Source organism: Pristis pectinata, chromosome 7, assembly GCF_009764475.1.
Source record: "Pristis pectinata isolate sPriPec2 chromosome 7, sPriPec2.1.pri, whole genome shotgun sequence".
Classification (NCBI taxonomy): domain Eukaryota; kingdom Metazoa; phylum Chordata; class Chondrichthyes; order Rhinopristiformes; family Pristidae; genus Pristis; species Pristis pectinata.
The window spans coordinates 87,790,846-87,803,649 of record NC_067411.1 but is presented as its reverse complement, the minus strand read 5'-3'; the positions used below and the strand labels follow the sequence as shown (position 1 = coordinate 87,803,649).

Here is a 12,804-nt window from a genome sequence, read left to right as displayed (position 1 = left end):
AGGGAAATGTAGTTTTGGTGTAATAAATATCAATCTGCTATTTTCAACATAAATATTGAAAGATCCATTATGTTGGCACAGAAGGGTGACAAAAATTTTGATTACAGAAATGAAATTATCTCATAGACCATTTTAATTTATGTAGTTGAAGTAAGTAACACAGTGGCTCCACACAGAGCTCCTTCATTTTTGCTGAGTCAAGATCTTGGCAGTCCATCGGTGTTGGAATATGTTCACTCTAAGGGCAATAAGGGATAGCAATTTAAAGCTGGCCTTGCAGTGACATCTATAACCTTGGAATAGTTTAAAAAGTTAATCGTTCTTGACCACTTTGAATTCTACCTGCATTGCACTTTCTCTGTAACTGTAATGCTATATTCTGCATTCTGTTTTCTCTCTTTTGTATTACGTTAATGTACTTGTGTATGGAATGATCTGTCTGGATGGCATGCAGATAAAAGCTTTTCACTGTTTCTCGATGCATGTGATGATAATAATAGACCAATTACACACACTGTTCTGAAACATTATCTTTTGAGGGGGATGGAGTGCAGAGTTTGGCTAATATTCATAAATTACATTACAAACTAACAAAATGGTACAAATGGTTTCTTGCATCTATTTCTTAATGTGGGTGATTATCATTTAGCTGTCATTTTTTAAAAGTTTTGGTTGTTTTGAATAATTTTAACCAAATAAATTTTAAAAGCTATATTTGCAGAGTAACTGAGAATTCTTTTTTCCTGCTTTGCCACAGATGACCATGTAATTAAACTTTTGAAAGGAATGGGCCCATCGAATATCGACATTGAGCTGAGGAGCTTGGCCCCAGAAGGAGGAGGTTCTTTGAATGTGATGCAAAGTTTTCTGCAAATGATCAGCTGCATGCTTTCTACAAAGCGTGATTTTGAATTGGCTCAGGCCTACCTTGCATTGTACTTGAAGGTAATTGAAAATTTTCATTTGGAAGTAGAAGTCTTTTCATTTTGCAACTTCATTTCACAGTAGCACTAATCCAAGCACTTCTTGAAAAGCTGCATGTTTAGCATTCACATGAAAAGGTCATTGCCATATTGCATTTGGTGATCTTCAACTTTTTCATTTAAACCGGCGCAATCTGAACATGCTTGTTTTTCTTCAGGAAAATATCATTGCTTTTCACTTGGGCCTCTTATTCTTAAAATCTATTTTGAAAACCTCCAGTTTTTTTTAAACAAATGGGTTCGAATGGTGGTGAATATAGGATCAAATAGATTTGAAGAATGAAGATGACCCATCCCAATGTATAATCTATCTTTTTGTTCTACAACTGAACTTGTACATGTTCTAACTTTTTTTGTTCAGGCAGTTTTTAAATTAATTGAATATTTGAATAACATTGAAACTTAAGGACATGGTGAATATTGCCAACGTCCATGGTGCTATTTGAACTGGCAATAGTGGCCTTATGACTATGGACACAGACTTTTTTGTTCCAGTTTTTCCAGCATCTGCAAACAGCTGGAGGAGCTCAGCAGGTTAGGCAGCATCTGTGGGGGGAAATGGACAGTCAACATTTTGGCTTGCAACCGGGAACTCTATTTTAATTCCCCTCCCCATTCCCACAATCCTTTGGCCTCTTTCACTGCTAGGGTGAGGCCAAATGCAAACTAGAGGAACAGCACATCGTATTCCGCCTAGGTAGTCTACAACCCTACATTATGAACATTTGAATTCTCCGATTTCAAGTAACCTGCTCCCCCTCTGTCCCTTTCTCTCTCCTTCTGGTCCACCCAGTTCCTACACACACCCAACCCCACCCCCACTGTCCCAAATCGCCATGTTTGTTTCCCCTCATGCACCTACTCCATTTGTCAATCACCCACACACTCCTCTCACTGGGTGCCTTTGCCCCTCTTTTCCGATCTGGGCATCCCACTTCCCTTATTTGGCTCCATGCTCCACCTTCCTTATCAAATTCCATCATCTGCAGTTCTTTGTTGCCTCCACCTATCACCTGGCAGCCTTTGTTGCTATTTCCACTCTTCCCTCCTCCATCTGCCAATCACCTCATCTCACCTGGATTCATCTATCTCTTGCCAGGTGTGGCCCCATCCTTTCTTTATACTGGCTAACTCTCCTATTCTCTCAGTCCAGATGAAGGGTCTCGGCCCGAAATGTTGACTGTCCATTTTCCTCCACATGCTGAATGATAGCTTTGCACTCCATGCTCTTGCGACTGTTTTGTAAAAACAAGCATAAAAATAATGAAACCTGATCTAATAATGTTAATGGACTATTTTAAATGTAGCATTTTTGAAAGGAATTTTTTGATTGCCCTCGATGAAATGGAAGTTGTATTACTGTTGTCTGCCTTTAACCTGCTTCTTTCTCCATTTTCACTTTGGGTTATTGGATCAAATGATTCCACTTCGCATACGCAACACATTTGCTTTCAAATGTGATCACTCTCATCCTTCCTCCTAATTTGCTGTCAGCATACTAAATTGGTGGTTGTCCACAAGTATTTTCTCAGCCAGTGGATTTGTGGGTGACAGAGTGGTGTTGCAGGTACTACAGCTGTCTCTCAGTTCCAGTTCCAGTAGCCTGGGTTGGATACTAACCTCCAGTGCTGTGTGGAGTTGGCATGTTCTCTCTTGGGTTTCCCAGGGTGCTCCAGTTTCCTCCCTTGTCTCAAAGATGTGCTGGTTGTTGGGTTAATTGGGCTGTTGTGAATTACCCCAAATGTAGGTGGATGATGGAAAAAGTGGAGGGGGGGCTCTTAATAGGCATGTAAGAGAGACTGGGTTACAGGAAAATAAATGGGGAAATAGAATCGATGTGATTGCTCTGAGAGCTAGCATAGACTTGAAAGACCAAATGGCTGCCTCCTATGTCATAAGGAAAAATTAATTTTGGAGCACCAAGACGAGAAGTCCCTGGTGGCTTTGAGTGCAAATTTTAACACTTTGCCGTTTTCCAGGGTCCAAACATAAACAATCCTCGTGACTTAATTGATTTTATTCAGCAAGCTTTCTCATGAGAAACAAAATTGACCATGAAAAGGAATCTTCTGTTGGCACTTTCAATGTCACAAAATTGACGTTTTCTGGAAGCTGGAATTTTGAAGCACCACTGACTGCACTGTTCACTAACTGTGGTGTTCCGTTTTTTTTAAGCACCTTGATTGCAAGCCAGTTTCTACAATTCTAAATGAAGGAACTTTGAAAGATAATCGGGGGAGAAAAGAAGTTCCTGAAGCATTAAAATACCTGGTGGTTCATTTGTGAAAGATGCTACTGGAAACTTGGCCATGTCTTCAAAATGGCAAGAATTTTGTGCTTTCCTATAATTCTAGGAGGCAAAGTTTCAGGTTAAGGTGTCATTCCCTTCAGTCTGACATAAGGACTTTTTTTTGAGGGTGGTGGCAACAGATGGCATCACTGCAACATAGTGGAATGGGAAAGTCTTCAAAATCCCTTAGCCATAGCGACCTGAACTTTCATTGGTTAGTATTGTGTTGATCCCAAAATCAATTAAGCTAGTTATGAATCTTTTGAAAGTGACTGTGGCACCCATCTTATTGGAACAAGCTACACAAGAAATTGAATTACAAAGGTGTTCACAATGATAATCCAGACATTTTTATAGAAATACCTGGTGAATATCTGGTCTGCAAAATAATGTCCACAAAATAGTAAATGTATTATAAACAGAATTGCAATGATCGGTCAGTCACACAATTGATCAGTTACACTAGAAATGTAGATTTTGAGGAACTTGGAGAATCTGAATATCTGCTGTCTCTGCTCCTTCACACTTCCTGCCCCTCTCCCCACCCACTTCATTTCTCAGAGTCCACAAGTTGCATGTATTTTGTTGGACCATTCTTTGTGCTGGATCATAACGTCTGTCCAATTTTACAAATCAGTTAATGTTCTCTTTTTTTCTTCTTCTGTACTGCTGTTGCAGCTCCATCTCAAGGTTATTGCTGCTGAACCAGTTCTACTAGAAGAAATGTCCAAAGTATCAGTGCAGTTGGAGGAAACTTGGATGCATATGCAAACCCTTTTCAATAAGAGCATGTGCCTCCTGGGCTATATGAAAAGTGCTCTGTTGTAAACTGAAAATTAGCACTGTTCAGTGATTCAGTGCATATTCTACCTTAACACACCCACACATGTTATTATGCCACTTTTTCTACATTATATACTGTGCGTTGCCATGGATAGAAATTGCTTTTCAGATATAATTCCTCTATTTAAGGTTTGAAGTATTCTGTTGACTATAATTTCTTAAAAGGTATGTTGTAATGGTGGCATTTTTTTGAATGTGCCTATAACAGGTTGGCATAGAAGAGAAAATGGCCCAAAACTTGCCAAACTATGCATTTTTGTGGATCATCATTTTCCTTCATGCTTGCTGTCTAATTATTTGCTGTTACTATTGATATGTAAATAAAAGTTGTTTTATTATGGAATTGTATCAGTTGTAAAACTAAAACTATTTTGTCAAAAATAAATTAGATTTCATCTTTTATATCAATATTTTATAGCAAGCACCTACATTGAATTAAAAAGAATACATGTTTTATAGAATCAGCCATTTTATCTACGTGTTATGTATTGTTTTGTATTCATTGTATGATTCTAATATTAAACCTGTTATTATTTAGGGGTATATTTCTGCTAAGCAATAATCAGAAGAATGATTAGATAAACATTTTAATATTCTTGTTAAGTTGTATAACCAATACTCATTCAAAAAGGAAGATCTACACCAAGCTAAGCTCAAGAATAATGTTAAACTTCCATGCAGAATCATTTGGAGATAATTTTAATCAATGGGGATTAACAAAAGCTAAAGTTTCCTGAATGTGTACAGAAATTTCAAGGAATGAGTGAAGAGGCAAGTGTGAAATCTAGGGCTGAAACAAAAGGAAATTTCATGTGGAATTAAAGCTTAAATAACTGGAAGAAATTCGAAAGACAGAATAAGGTCATGGTGAGGAATAGTAAAAGAACAGAATAGCTGAAGCATACTGTTTATTTGACATGAGAGAGCTTATGTAGGATGGAAGAATGGTGGAAGTATTAAATGTAATTAGCATATAAATAGTGAACCTGTAGGACTAGAAGAGGAAATGGTAGAGTTTTTATTTATTTCAATTTTCAGGAACTGAGCATAGCTGCAGCAGTGTTGGGGAGGGAGTCTCAGGATTTAGACCCAGTGACAATGAAGGATTGCCATTGTATTTCTAAATCAGTATGGTGTGTGGCTTGCGCCTGCTGCCCTTCTCAATAGTAAAGCTCGTGGGTTTGGGAGGTGGCGTAGCCTCGGAGCTGCAAATAAGTGGGCTACCGCTGTATACTGGTGGTGCAGGGAATGATTATTCAGAATAGTGGCTGGGGTACTATTCAAGTGATCCCATTTATCTTGGTTGGTTTCAAGTTGCTGAAGAGTTGTAGGAGCTCCATTAATCCAGAGAATGGCATGATATTCCATCACACCCCTAGCTTGTGCCTTGTAGATGATGGGATGTTTCTGGGGTGTCAGGAAGTGAATCAATCACTCACAGGATTCAGGCCTCTGACTTGCTTTTGTAGCTGGAGTATGTAAGTGACTGTCCTGTTGAGTTTATGGCCAATGATGACTCCCCCTAAAAGGATGCCAGTGGCAGTGAAAATGCAATAAAGTTCATGGGCAAGTGGTTAGATTCTCTTGGAGATGGTCATTGCCTGGCACTCTTGTGGTGTGAATATTACTTGCTACTTATCAGCCATGTCTGAATGTTGTCAGTCTTGCTGCACGCAGGCATGGACTGCTTCACATACTGAGTTATAAATAGAATTAGACATTGCACAATGATTGTAGAACATCCTTACCTTTATGATGAATGAAAAATCATTGATGAAACAGGTAGACGTGATTTGGACCCAAGACATTACCTTGAACTAATAGAATGATTTCCAACAGCTTCAATCATCTTTCTTTGTGCAAGGTATGGCTCCAGCCATTGGAGTGTTTTCTCCTTGATGCTCATTTTTATATAGGGTAATCACAAGTAAGGAAGTGCTATTAGAAAATGTTAATTGAAGTGAGGAAAGGAACGTGATGTCATGCACCTTAGAATACTGAGAAAGATCTGAAAACAAAATCATTTCCTTTAATCTCTCAGTATGGAAATTGTGCTACAATACTGGACGATTTTCAATGTAATATCTCTTTAAACTTGAGCTTATTTTTGTATATTAATATTACAAATACTAAAATATCATTTGGTTTGGGATTCTCCTTTATATAATTTCATTGTTCATTGGATAAATGTACAATGAATCTTGTATTTACTTTAACTGTACTAAACCATACTAGTTCCTATTAGAATATGTTCTTTCCTTAATTTTTTTCTGTATCGTTCAGAAAACTTGTTTGCTCAAAAGTCTTCTCAGACATCGGAAAAAATTCTAGATTTTTGATTGATATATTTGTAGTGTAATGTTACTTTTCTTTGTACATGGGTTATCATTTACAGCCAACCTGTAAATCTTCAGAAGCAATGAAGCTGAGATAACAAGCATTTAGCAAGATACTAAGGAGTGTGCTACTTTTATTTTAAAAGTAGTCAGATGAGATGTGAAGTCAAGGTCATAGCTACTGTCTGGGGAACTGCCCCATAACTTTGTCAATATTTATCCCTCAATCATTGCCAATGAAATCTCCTTTGTTAACATATTCATTCAAGGGATGCAGGCTTCACTGGCTGGGCTAGCATTTAATTGCCTCTCCCTAGTTGCCTTTGAGGCAATGAGGGAGTCATTTGGTGAACTTCTTGAACAGCTGCAGTCCTTGAGGTGTGGATTTTTGACAGAAATTTTAATCACCCGTTTATGTCTTTGACGTGTATTTGAAAAAAATGTTTAGGATAAAGTGAGTATATTGGTACTTCTATTGCATAGACTTGGAAATACAGAATTGTTACCTTTATAAGGGATTTAATGTAGAGTATAAATGGATGCTTTGTTTGCAATTAAAAATAAGATGCACAGACTGCAAACAATCTTGGATAATATTGAAAAATGCTGGAACTACTTAACCATGTCCGATAGGATGATGATTAGTTAATTGTTAGGATGTATGATTGACTAGGTTGAAACTGTTTCCACTGGCAAGAGCAACTGTAGTCAAAGGACACAGATTATTTAGTAAAAACATTGGGGAGAAAAGGAGAAATACATATGTTAGCATGATCTGGAATGTTTCAATAGTAACTTTAAAAAGGCAACTGGATACTTGCATTGAAAGAGTATTCTGGAGGGCAAGTCAAGGTGATTGGACTAAAATGCTTTTTCAAAGAGCTGATACTAATGAGATGAACTGAAATGGTTCTGATTGCATGTTTTGTTATGCATTAATCAAAAACACCATGTGACATACTGCTTTTGCTTTATGATGGATAGTTACATATTTAAACTGTATGAATTTAGATTTGAGATAAGTAGCCAATAAACCACTGATTTAGTTTTAAAACAAAGGAATGAAGATTCCCAAAAGCACGTTGTAAATGCAGATCCCTTGCAACGATTGGTGGGCTCACTGGACCAGATCTTTACGTGTCTGTGGAGAAAGACACTGGTAACATTTAGCTTGAAACGTCAACTGTTTCTCTCCACAGATGCTGCCCGACCTGCTAAGTATTTCAAGCTTTTTCGTTTCCTGTTTTGTGTAGAGTTCCAGTGTCGGTAACGTTTCGCTTTTGTCTGGTTTTCTGATCCTTTGTCAAACCTTGGCCGCCATGGCGCCAGGTGGGATGGTGACCGTTAGCGGCACGCGCACTCTCCCATTTCAAATGTCCTGTCGGTTGCCCTTCTTCTTGGGGCTGGTTATTTCATCACATGACAGGATCTATAAAACTTAGAATTACTGATCCACAGACTACACCGACTAGATTTATTACAATAAGAACAGTGAGATTTTGGATAAGGCACTTACTATTGCCAAAGTTCGTGTTAAGAAGAGGGAAAAAAAGGTGGCTGTACGCAGCACGGGGTTCATCATAGGGCGGGTGCTAGGACCCCGTGGAAGGCGGGATCCGTGCGTGCTCCAACATTAGGTTGGGGGTAGTTGGAGTGATGGGGCCCCTCTACCTAAACTAAGTGAGGTTATTGCACATTCGTGGCTCTCGCCCCCAGAAGTTTGTCTTGTCTTATTTACGAGTTCGCCTAACTTTTTGAAACAAAGATTTTGGCTCAGTCTTTCCGCTGAAATCCAGGAGAAGAGTTGTACGTTGTCATCGACACCGCGCGTAGGCGCGCCCCCATCTCTCAGCACTATTGCTGCCTGCAGCCTGTTGGTCACCGAGCCCCGTGTTTGCAGCTGCTCGCATCCACTGTGGAGTGAGGTAGTGGGCTCCGGCTGCCGGTAGGGATGATGAAAGTTGCCAACGGCCAGAATGTTGCCACGGCGGCACCGAATTGTGATTACTGGATCGACGGCTCCAACAAAGAGGGCGTCCTGGAAGATTACTATGATGTAGAAGTGGAACTGGGACGGTAGGTCTGTAACTAATTCCACTTTCTTTCATCTGATCAGCTGTTCAAAATATTTCCCTGCTGTTTGCAGGTTTGCAATAGGGCACTGTTGGGAAAATGACTTTCGTTAAACTTCCGAAAAAAATTATCTTAAAAAAAATAAGATCCTAACGTGCCTTGCCTGTTTCTCTATCTTCGGCGGTCAAAGGCAAAAATAATAACGTTGATACATGGAAGTTAATATTTATAAAATGGAATTAACATGAAATTGTTATCCGTATTTCAATGAAGTACCCGAGACTGACGAGATTTTTTTTGTTATCGGTTACCTATATATTCGTATCGAGTAGCGTTCAATTTACAAGCTAAATACTGCATTGCCTTTGAGAGGGGTAACGATTATGTAAAACCGTATGCTTTTAAATTCGTAATCTTATTTTTTTAAAAAAGCATCGTTTCGCGGCAGGAAGCAGATGGTTTTAGTTGCGAGTGAAATAATGTAAAATATTTACATTCACTGGTAAATCGGATAGTGGTTTCATAAGGAGAAGGTAGCTGTTTGGCGGGGGGGGGGGGGGCGCGGGAGACTTGTTATAAATGCCCCTCCTTATTTACGGTAGGACAAATAATGTGTAAATGAAGATCTGCCATTAACCAGTTTCTGTTTCGTTCATGGTCTTAATCCCTTATTCTGTGGTGTGAACTCGGGATGCTCAGATGCCCATTTCTGGTCATTATAAATGAGTAGGTCGGATTCATGTAGAACTGCGATACCAAGTTTGATTCTCAGAATATGGGAACAGATGATGCGGGCAACAACAAATGTCTGCTAGACGAATTTAAATAATCGCGTTTCTTTCTTTTGATCACTTCTTGGACTTGACATCATTGTACTTGGAGCTAAAAGTTCTATCTGGTTTTAGGTTTTATGGCTCACTTGGTATCATTTTGCCTCTGAACTCGTGGTTTGAAGTTCCATTCCAGAGACTAGTACAAACGTATACTTTAACAATCCGGCGCAGTACTAAAGAAGTGCTGTGCTGCTGCTGGTGCCAAATTTCAGATGAGGTAATTTATTTTCTTTCAGGTGGAAGTAAAAGATCCCGTGGTACTGTTTAAAGAAGAACAGGGGCACTGTCACTAGTGTTCTGGCCAAAGTTTATCTTTCACTTGACATTGCTGAAACAGGTTGTTAGTTGTGGGAGCTTGCTGTGGACAAATTGACTGCCAGCTACCCACAGTAAAGAATTTCTGAAGTGTATAAAGGGCTTTGATATCATGGAAATGCTATATAAATGCTGGTGTTTTTCTTAGATACAAAGAAAGATTATCACTCCTTTGTTATCTGGTCATATTTGTGTATACACGTGACAGCAAAATTTAAGAGGGGAGGAAAGACTATTAGAATGGGAGAACATTCACTTTGAACAGAACACTTGATTTGTGATCTTAGGCCACTGTTATTCATACTCCAAGAATAAAATAATTCTTGGTAGCATTCACTTAACCAGAAACCATATACTTGCAAATGCCATGAATTTATTGAACTGGAATTTGGGACCGATGACAGCAGTTTGAGATGGCTTCATCAGCTGCAGGAAAATATTTGGGAAATAAACCTGGACATAAAAAATTGTGATAAACTTTAGCTGGTGTAGTATATGATATTGGTTGTAAGCAATGATTACTTTTTAAAAATTGTATAATGTGACTAACTGCTCTGTGTTGCAGAGATATTTGTGGAAAGTTCCATAGGCAGTCTGTGAAGAGACCCTGAATAAACTTTGCAATGTTTTAGTTCCTAAGTAAAAATAGAAAAGAGTGGAACAATTAACAGGGCAAGCAACATCTGTGGAGGGAAACAGGGTTACTATTTCAGAATAGTGATCTTTTATGATCAAAAGATCACATCATGTAGTAATGATGTTGATGACATTGGGCTACCTTGATTTTAAAAAAATCAATCTTCATGAAATTGTTTCATTGCTGTGATGAAAGCATAAAAGAAACAAATTGTCAATTGTTGATTGAACTTCACTTTGAAACATTGACATGCAACATTTCTCCTAAGCTAGGACAATGCCATGTTCCATAACAGGATGTACTCTTGCTGAAATGTTAATAGAGGACTCAGAACATGGTTCAACCTATTTGCGAAGGGAAATGGAGAAATGGCAATAAAGACAAGGAAAGTAGCACAACACGACCATCAGAGGAAGTTGGTTAGCTTGCATGATGGAGATTGTGTAGTTGGGCCTCAAGCAGGTCTGAGATGAGGAAATAGAAATTTGGGGAGATAACACAAGTATGTGCATCAATAACAGGTCCAATTTTATTGCAGGCTACTGTCATGCAAGGCTGTGTCATCGCCCCATCACTTTTTTCCATCTTTATTGTTGCAATTCTGTATTTTACCTTCTTGCTGGAGTGACACTAATCTACAGGATAAATGGGGAAACTAACCTATACAGCCTCTATTCTGGTACCAAGGTCTTTCCAACCATAGAATCTTGTTGTAGTTTGCAGATGATATTAATGTATACCCATATTTTGAAGCTAAGCTCCAGGTTAGCATTACTTTAAAAGGTAAGCTGACCTCAAAGTATACCATTCAAACTTTTATTATAGTAACTTGAGAAAGAATTCAGAATATCAAAATATCCTTTTAGAAAAAAATTCCACTTGCCGAGGTTTAAAGATTAAAAAATCATCCAATACAAAACTTAAGTAATGGTTACATGCAGGATTTTGAAGTGAAGGAATTTTTAGTGCAATCTGCTTCATAGGTCAAACTATGGTTAGATGACATGGACAGATACTGTAGTGAAAACTATCAAGTCTTTATCTGTAGAATTAAGCTACAATATCTGCAATTCAAAAATGAAGATAATATTATTACTTTCATGCAAGGCCATTTAGTATCTTCAACAGATATAAGATCCTGCCAAGGTGACAAATTCTTGGGCACTGTCCAAATTCTTAATTAAAACTCTCCATAAGTATTTGCCTTAGTGATCGTACTGATGCTGTATTCTACTTGTTCACTGTTCCAGGGGGAAAAAAAGCGTAAAAATATAATTGGAAGCATTGTTCTGCTTCATTCAGTGGTTTGTTCACAGAAGTTGTCCTTTGTTAATGTGAATTCCATATGGCAGATGAAGAATTTGAGAAGGTTTTATGCATTACAAAAATAGATTATTTGATTAACATTTTTGTGGAAGTACTATATGCTATTACAAATTGGCTAATGTGATTCCTACGTTATAACAATGGTCACTCTTTGAAGGTACCTGGTTCTCAAGGACTTTGAGAAGACCATGAAAGACATTTATATCAATGCAAAGCTTTCTTCTTCTGTCTTGGGTCTGGAGCTTTGTAGAGGTGGAATTGGTGATGCAGGATATGTATTGACAAGGGTGCTGTGCAATCTTTGCGTGGGCAGTGAACATCTTGCTGCCTTGTATAGGCAGCTCTTGGAATCGTGGTGGTGGTCTCTGCCATTTCTATTCAGAGCACCTACTGCACTTTTACTGACCCAGTATGAGAAGTTTGCAAGATAGGGCTATCATATCAGAAAATAATGTTACCTTTAGCTGACTACAGAATTGACTTTGCATAATTACTGAAATCCTATTAGGAGTGAAACTATTACTCCAAACTTCATGGAAATGATGAACTCAGGTTTGTTGTAGGATTCACTTTTAGGCAATAGACCTTCTTTGCTGCTGATCATAACTTGCCAAAATTTGTGTTTTGAAACTGCAGGATCGTCATAATATTCAGTTTTCTTCAATTGATTAAACTTGAAATGAAAGAACCATTTTACCTGCCACACTAACAATTTACCTAATTATTTAAAAAAAAACAAGTAGCTCATTCCTTTTATTTCAACCTTTGGTCATTTCTCTTGTGGGAAGTACAAAGAATAGACAGACTGCAGTATTGTTTGTTATATAGATAATTACAAATAGTTATTTTTTGAGCAATCAGGATCTAACTGAACTGGGTAAATTGAGGTCACTCTGCCAACCATAAACATAACCTCGGATTGCATGGTGATTCATTTATTATACAATGTTGTGTTTTTAGATGACACGTTGCTTCATAGTATACAGTTCTAGTATTTTAAGAGTCATTCGTGCATTGTTAAAACAGCAATGTTTTGTGTAGTATACTGTAATCGCATGAAAGTAACTATACGGCAATTCATCTTGTGAACAGGGTTTATCAGAATCAGGTTTATCATCACTCATGAAATTTGTTGTTTTGTGGCAGCAGTACAGTGCAAGACATAAAA

The 12,804-nt window shown here is 38.1% G+C and overlaps 2 protein-coding genes across 3 annotated transcripts in view; both read left to right on the top strand.

Annotated features, from left to right (window-relative positions):
* wdr36 (WD repeat domain 36) overlaps positions 1–12,804 on the top strand; it is a 108,067-nt gene that overhangs the window by 56,825 nt on the left and 38,438 nt on the right. Inside the window, exons 22-23 of one of the 2 annotated variants that reach the window (XM_052019498.1) lie at positions 758–945; positions 3,952–6,274. In XM_052019498.1, the coding sequence (XP_051875458.1) occupies positions 758–945; positions 3,952–4,101 (338 nt within the window). In that variant the 3' untranslated portion in view covers positions 4,102–6,274. Of the gene's footprint in view, positions 1–757; positions 946–3,951; positions 6,275–12,804 lie in introns of those variants that run through there. The other variant, XM_052019499.1, reaches the window with a different exon arrangement.
* Positions 8,093–12,804, top strand: part of LOC127572348 (calcium/calmodulin-dependent protein kinase type IV-like) — a 92,000-nt gene continuing 87,288 nt past the window's right edge. The window contains exon 1 of the mRNA XM_052019500.1: positions 8,093–8,528. Within this exon, the coding sequence (XP_051875460.1) occupies positions 8,404–8,528 (125 nt within the window). The 5' untranslated portion in view covers positions 8,093–8,403. The remainder of the gene's footprint in view (positions 8,529–12,804) is intronic.